Below are 7,715 nucleotides of genomic sequence, written 5' to 3' on the forward strand. Positions count from 1 at the left end.
GCTTCTGAGAGCTGGAGGTTGAATAAGGATGGCAGAAGAATTGATGTCTCTGAGCTGGAGTTTTGGAGAAGGATGCTGGAAATCCCTGGGACTGCCCAAAGAACAGATGTCTTGGAGAAGGGGCAACCGGAGTGCTCCTTGGAAGCAAGAAAGGCGAAGCTTTGTCTCTCACACTTTGCACATGTTGCTAGACGAGGCTGTTTCTTGGAGCGGGACATCGTGCTTGGAAAGGTGGTTCGCAAATTAAAGGAAGACACCACCCCCCCCAGCAAGGTGGATTGACACAGTGACTGCAGCAATGGGCTCAAGTGTGTCAGAGAGGATGAGGACACAGGAAGGGGCAGGGGCAGCTCTGTAGTTCAGAGGGTCACTCTGAGTCGTCCGCACCAGCACCTGACAACAACACGGTCCAGTGCCTTTGCATAGTCAAGGAAATACATGTAAACATCTTGCTGGTACTTTCTACTTTCAGCAGTGATATTCCTCACCCCACAACTTCTTCTTACCCTGCTTTGAATTTCTAACAGTTCCCTGTGGATGTACTTGTTCCAGCCATTTAAAAAATAATCTTCAGCAAGATTTTTACTTGTATGCGGTATTAACGATAATGTGTGGTAATGGCCATGGCCTGTGGGATCATCCTTTTTTAGAATGGGAACGAACAGGAATCTTTTCCAGTCAGTTGACCAGGTAGCTCTTTCAAATTTCTTGAGGGAGCATGTCCAGGGTTGCATCTGTTTCCCGAAGTGCTTCACTTGGTATCCCCTCAATACCTGGGGTCTTATATTTTTTTATTTTTTGTTTTGTTTTTGAGCCTAATTTTTTGCCAATGTCTCCAATGCAGTTTGAACTTCTTCCTAAGTTACTGTCAGTTCTTGATCAGATGCTACTTCTTGGAATATTTCTGTGTCAGCCATCTCTTTTTGGTGTGGGAATTCTATGTATTCCTCCAATTCATTCGATGCTTCCTGCACTGGTCAAGGTTTCCCCCCGGAAATCCTCCAGTGGTGCATTTGGGACTTGAGTTTGGTCTTCAGTTCTTTCAGCTTCAAAACTGCTGAGTGTGCTCTTCCCTTTCTGTTTTCTGACTCCAGTTCTTTGCATATTTTGTCATGTTTTGCTTGGTTTTCTTGAGCTGCTTTTGGAAATCTTCTTACTGTCTCTCTGCTTCTCTTCCCTTTGTTTTAGCTTCTTTTCTTTTCCAGCCAGCGCAAGTTTCAGGCTCTCCTGACACCGATTTCTATTTTTTGTTTCTGCTCTGTGTTTGTATAGACCTTTTACTTTCTTCATGGATGAGGTCTTGATGTCTGGTCTTCTGTTGTTAGTGTTCAAAACATCAAATCTACTCTTAAGATGGTTTTTTACATTCAGTTGAGATAAACTCAAGGTCATATTTTGGTTCTCTCAGACTTTAAAAAAATTTTAAACCTTCAGTTTGAACTTGTACATGAGTAACTGGTAGTGTGTTGCACAGTCAGCTCCTGGCCTGGTTTTGACTGCTGATTTTTTTTTTTTTTTTTTTTTAATTTTTTTTTGACTGCTGATTTGAGCTTCTCCAGTGATTCTTTACATAAATTCAACCTGATCCTTGTGTAAACTGTCAGGTGAGGTCTATGCATACAGTTACTGCACATGCTTCTCTTTTTAAAGTATTTGCAATGAATAAATCATTCATTGTTCAAAATTCTGTCCATTTCCAGCTTCTTTTCTGCCACCAAGACCTTATTTTCCAACTACAAGTCCTTCTTTTTATCGACAGGTTGAGTTTATCATTCAAAATTACATTTGTAGCCATTGAATTTGACTTTGCCATGTGGGTGGGTGGGAATATGTGAATAGGGAGTATTAGCCTGTCCACCAGGGGATTGGCTAGCTCTTCAGTCCTCAAGGATGTTGGACAGTCTTGCCGTTTGATTGAGTAAATCTAGCAACAGAGGGAAGAAACCTCACCGCAACAGAGAAGAAGCAAGAGACTGCGACTCATCCTTCAGGATCACAGCAACAGCCAAAGCAGCCAGTGTGGAGAACAGGAGACTTAACACGAGACAGAGCAGACCTCGGGCCTGCTGCCCCATGGACAGAACCAGAGCTAAGTGAAGAGCCTTTGCCCAAGTTGGCTGGACAACTTGGAGGTGAGGAAAGCTAATATTGGCAGGACCGAGAGGTTGTGACACTGGCCTGAAGCCACGCGGTTCAAGGCTGAGGCACCTGCAAGCTCATTTTGGAAGTCATCCTGATCGTATCATGCCACTAAACTGGATGATAAGCTTTTGGCTTCCCCAGTATGGCGCTGTGTGGTCTGGGAGCTATTACATAGGATTTTGAACCCAGCAAAGCAGTAAGATTGGTGTTGAGATGAGTAGAAAGGGGTACTGGAGCGTGGGGGACATGTCTGACCTCATCGGAATCAGTTTTGTGTTGTTGATGTTGTGGATCGGTTCCCCTTTGTGAAATCTGTAAACATCAGGCGTGGCATCCCAAGGTGGCCCTTGCTGGTTCCACATCAGCATTCCCACTCCAGCCACCAATTACTATTAGTGCATCCTGAGTGCATGTTTGATCCGTTTCAGAGTGCAAACATTGGTAGAAATTCTCAACTTCTAAATCTTTGGCTTTTGCAGTTGATGTGTATATTTCTTTTTTTTTCTATAATTATATTTTATTAATTTTCATAAACATTTACAGAGATTTTGGGCTTCCACTCATTCATTGTTGCACTATTCTCTCTACCCTCCTCCCAGTTTGTTCTTGTCCAAATGCCACAGTGCTTGTCAAAGCCAGTTCTGATTAATCTTCTTTGTCAGTGTGTCCTTTGCCATTCCCTATCACTCCTCCCTGAGAGAGACTTCACCCTGAGTCATAAGGAAAAGGGGACGGCGTATTCTCTTAGCTACTTCCTGCTGAAAAGGGACGCTGTGGGTTTCAGGGTGAAGATCTTCTCTCACTACTCTAAAGGGCCCCTTTGGCAGTAGGAAACACATAGACTATTATGGAGATTGATTTTGGAATTTAGATGCACTCTTATTGATTGTGCTTGGCTGTACATGTTCATATCCTTGAAGATGTATCATGGGGGTGTTGCAACCTAGAAGACACAAATTTGACTAACAAGTTACAAGTACATGAGTCCAAAAATTATGGAAAAGTAAAAGAAAAGATTCTTTCATTGTTTTACAAACCCTCCCCCAGGTCCCCTCCACCATGATGTGTATATTTCAATCACAGTTATAGTAACTTTCGTGCAAGACTTTCATGTATATGTATGGGTAACTCTGGTGACCTCGTGGTAAGAAGATTCATTGCAATCCTGAGGTCATGCAGTTGGAGGCCCCCAGCTGCTCCGTGGGTGAAGGATGGACATTCTCCCCCCAAGTGATTGTCTCTGAAAACTCGCCAGACGGTCTGACTCAATGGTACACACCAACAGCAATGGGTAGTATTCTGTCACTCACCACAGTGTACTTCGGGATAAATCTTTAACACTCTTCATGATAATGAATGCCACACTTTCCTCTTCAATTTGTTATTTCCAGCGTATTAGACCATGTGCTTGTCTGGTTTAAAATGGCCAGTAGCAGTCGGCTCACCTAGGATGCTGATCTGAATGTGCACCGTTTCATATCCGACAACACATGATTTTTCTAGATTCACACTTTATACAGTCCATGTTCCAGTTGGCAGTAGATATTTGAAGATGTTCTTCCTCATTTCGAGCTTTGTAACCTCATCAGATGAAGGTACTTTACTGAGTGAACCTCCATTTGAATAAATCCTTCTTCAAATAAAGAAGGATGGGTAGTCGGAAAACAAGGTCTTGGTGACAGAAATGAGGGCACCTCATTGAGTGAGGAGAGCTCTGGTGGCCTCGTGGTGAGAAGCTGAGCTGCAATCCCGAAGGCACGTGGTCAGGACTCACCAGTTGCCCCCAGAGAAGAATAGAAAACCCCTCCCATGTGAGTAACTGCCTCGGAAAACCTGCTGGAGGGTCAGCTGTGGGCCACTTCTGACTAGACGGCACACAACAGCAACCACAATACTGGGGAAGACTTTGCTGCGTCTGAGGCACTGTGGTGGACTCTGCTTTGAAGAGCAGCTCTTCCTCCAGCTCATTCCGAGTGCCTCCAACTCACCAAATCCAACAGCACTTCCATTCTCCAGAGGAATTTCCAAGGTCTGGGAGTTCACAAGTGGACGCCAGTCCTGCTTCCTAGTCTGTCTCAAGTCCAGTAGCTCTGCTAAAATCTGCCCATGAAGGGTGACCCTTCTGGTACTGGACATACCAGTGCCAGCAACCTACAGACCACACAGTGCTTGACAAATTGGCAGACATGTGGGGAGACCGTGAACTCACATCAGGCAAATACAAGATGAGCAGGCACCCACAGACTGCCAACTCCTTGCCAAATGGGGGGCATTCCCCCAGGTCACCTACTATTACCACCATCTTTAGGAACAGGGGCCATTTCCCCAGGTCGCCCGCTGTCACCACCATTGCGTAACAGAGAACTGAGTTGAGCATCCTGAAATAAAACTCTACACAGTGCACCATCTCAGAAGACATCCAGTCCAGAACAGGCTGTCTAGAACTTTCTGTGACAGTAAAAATGTCCCAGAACCCTGCTGTCCAGAAGAACGGCCATGTGTGGCCATGGTGCGTTGGAAATGTATCTGAATTCTTTATTTCATCTCATTTTAACGGACTTAAAGTTAAACAATCATGTCGGATTGGTGACTATCATCTTGGGGAACCTTGCTGAGCAGAGCTGGAACATTCTAGAAAGTGTTTACTACTACACTGTCATGGTTTAAAAATGCAGATAGCTCACAGTCCAGGAATCTATGGGTTAATTGTGTCCTAATAAAAGTTTGCTCAAGTTCTGACCTCAGAACACATGAATGTGACCTCACTGCACGTGGACGTGACCTTGTTTGGAAGCAATCTTGTTTTTATTGTTGTTATATGCTGTCAAGTCGCCTGTGACCCATAGCAACCCTATGTACAGCAGCTCTGAACCCTGCCCTGTCCTGAGCCGGTCTCACTGACTCCAACACACCTACCGCCATTACCCCAGTTACTGTGTCAATCCATCTCATCTGGAGTCTTCCTCTCCTGTGCTACCCCTTCTGAGCATGTTGTCCTTCTCCAAGGACCAGTCCCTCCAGGCTACATGCCCAAAGTATGTGAGACAGAGCTTCAAAGTCCTAGCCTCCAAGGAGAAACTTGGTTTCACTCTTTCCAAGACAGACTTATTTGTTTTCTTGGTAGTCCATGGTATGTTCAAGACTCTTCTCCAGCACCACAGTTAAAAAACATTGATTCTTCTTCTGTCATCTTTAGTTATTGTCCAGCTCTCTGATGCATAGCAAGTAATTGCAGACTGGATCAGGGGCACCTTAGCCTCTAGACTGACATCGTTGCTCTTCAGCACTCTGGAGAGGTTCCTGACAGCAGATCTTCCCAGTGCAATGCGTCCTTTGATTTCCTGACTGCTGGTGCCAAAAGTGTTGAATGTGGAGCAATCTTAGAAGCTGTAACTAGATGCTGGAGGCAGGTGGGCCCCAGCTCGTGTCCTTACAGGAACAGGGAAGGAGACAGACACAGAAGGAAGACAAGTAGTGAAGACTGAAACAGACAGTGGAGTGATACCACTACAAGCCAAGGAATGCCAGGGCCCCGGAAACAAGCCAAGATCCTGCCTGAGACCTTTAGTGAAAACACAGCCCCGCTGATGCCCTGAATCTGGGACTTTCCATCTGCAGATGGTGGAAAGGACGCATTTCTGCTTCAAGCCGCCTGGTGCAGCACTGTGTGTGGTGACCCTGGCACGCATCCTTCCAGGTCTGACCTCAGGACACAAGGAGTGCCAGTGAGTCCCCTTGCTCATGTCTTGAGCCTCATGAAGGTCCACCGTCACCTCTGAGTGGACACCAAGCTTGTGGCCCCATAGGGGCCCTTCCCCCATCTTTGCATGGTCCCCATGGCTGTGAACACTCACCCAGAAGAATGCCCAGGGAGACCCCAATGATGCCAGCGGCCCCCACTGCGGTGACAGCAGCTCGACAGCACACAGCGTCCAGGGCGGGGACCTTCTTTGCTCCATCAGGTACGAGTCGGAAGTCGTCAACAGAGGTGTCCATGGTTCAGGAGCACGAGCAGAGAGACCTGCACACCAGTGAAAGGAAAGAAAGAGAAACAGGGTCAGAACTCATCTCTGGAGAAGGTTCTACGTGTGTGGGTGTGATAGCTGTCGACGCCGACGGGACCCACAGGAAAAAGGGTCACAAAGGGGTCTAACACATCAGTGGCCGGGCTGCTGTTGGGGTTACATTGCTTAAACATATGTTGGAACTGACCCGTAGCTGACCCTCCAGCAGGTTTTCAGTCACACGGGAGGGGACTGCCCACTCTTCCCCTACAGAGCCTCTGGTGGATTTCACCTGCAGGTGTTTTTGTTTACGGCACAGGTTCTTACCACCAGGCTATCAGGTGTGTAGGGGGTGTGTGTGTGTGTGTGTGTGTGTGTGTGTGTGTGTGTGTGTGAGTGAGAGAGAGAGAGAGAGAGAGAGAGAGAGAGCGCACATGTGCGAGAGCGGGAGAGACAGAGACAAAGAGAAGAGAGAGACAGAAAGAGAAGAGAGAGGGGAGAGAGACAGAGAGAGATAGAGAGCGTGAGAGGAGAGTGAGAGTGTGAGAGAGAGAGAAGAGAGAGACACACAGAGAGAGACACAGAGAAAGACAGAGAGGAGAGACAGAGAGAAACAGAGAGAGAGGAGAGAGAAAAAGAGAGAGAGAAGACAGACAGAGGTTTCTTCTTGAGGCTGTAAGAAGGTCAACCAATTTAGTGGCTTAAAGCAACACAGAGTAAATATGTGACGATCATGGAGGTCAGAAGTCTAAGATGGGTCTACAAGGCTGATTCTCTCTGGACGCTCCGGGGAGAACCGTCTCCTGCCTGTTCCAGCTCCTGGGCTCCCCAGCACCCCCTGCCTTGAGACCTCTTTCTGTGTCTTCCAAATCTGCAGGAAGCATATACCTGTCTCTGTCAGCTTCTACCCTCACCCCTCCTCTGACTCCCTAATGGAGAGATGACAATAACAGTAACAATGAGGGCTGAGGAACACAACTTTGAGAAGACACTTTCTAGAATGTTCCAAGTCCACAGCCCAAAGCTGAATTGTGTCTAAATAGAGCCATCTCACGTTTAGGTTTCATTTATTTGGACTATTGGAGGATCTAGAATGGATGGCAACCAGGTCAAGTATTTGAATTCTTTTGCGTTTCTACAGTTGAAGAAGAAGAAGAAGAAGAGAGGGAGGGGAGAAGAGAAAGAGGAGAGAGGAAGGGAAGCCAGGCAGCTCTGAGAGCAGTGAGGAGGGGCCGCATCATGCCCAGACAGACTGCTGTCCACGCGCTGCCGGTCACTTCAGTCTGGTTTCTATTTGACCAGCTGGCTCTGTGGTTGCAGACGGCATTGACATCACATGCAAACAGGACTTCCAAGACCTCATCTCCATCTCCCCCAGCTACTGAGGACCCGGCTTCCAGGCCTCAGCCCAGTCCACCTTCCTCATCCTCCCGTGAGGACTAGTCTGCTGGACCACATCCTGTCCTCCTCCACCATCTGGTCCTCACGACCAGTCCTTCAGACCTGTGCTCCTCCATCATCCTTCTGGAGGACCCTCCAGACAAACCCTCCAGTGTCCCCGTCCCCCTC

The 7,715-nt window shown here is 47.1% G+C and overlaps 1 protein-coding gene across 1 annotated transcript in view; it reads right to left on the reverse strand.

Moving 5' to 3' along the window:
• Window positions 1-6,138, reverse strand: part of TMPRSS9 (transmembrane protease, serine 9) — a 51,265-nt gene extending 45,127 nt beyond the window's left edge. Inside the window, exon 1 of the mRNA XM_006897919.1 lies at window positions 5,997-6,138. Within this exon, the coding sequence (XP_006897981.1) occupies window positions 5,997-6,138 (142 nt within the window). The remainder of the gene's footprint in view (window positions 1-5,996) is intronic.
• Between the last annotated feature and the right edge of the window lie 1,577 nt (window positions 6,139-7,715).

The sequence above is a fragment of the Elephantulus edwardii genome, unplaced genomic scaffold (assembly GCF_000299155.1).
Source record: "Elephantulus edwardii isolate Elephantulus edwardi_28Jun2011 unplaced genomic scaffold, EleEdw1.0 scaffold00217, whole genome shotgun sequence".
NCBI classification, from domain to species: domain Eukaryota; kingdom Metazoa; phylum Chordata; class Mammalia; order Macroscelidea; family Macroscelididae; genus Elephantulus; species Elephantulus edwardii.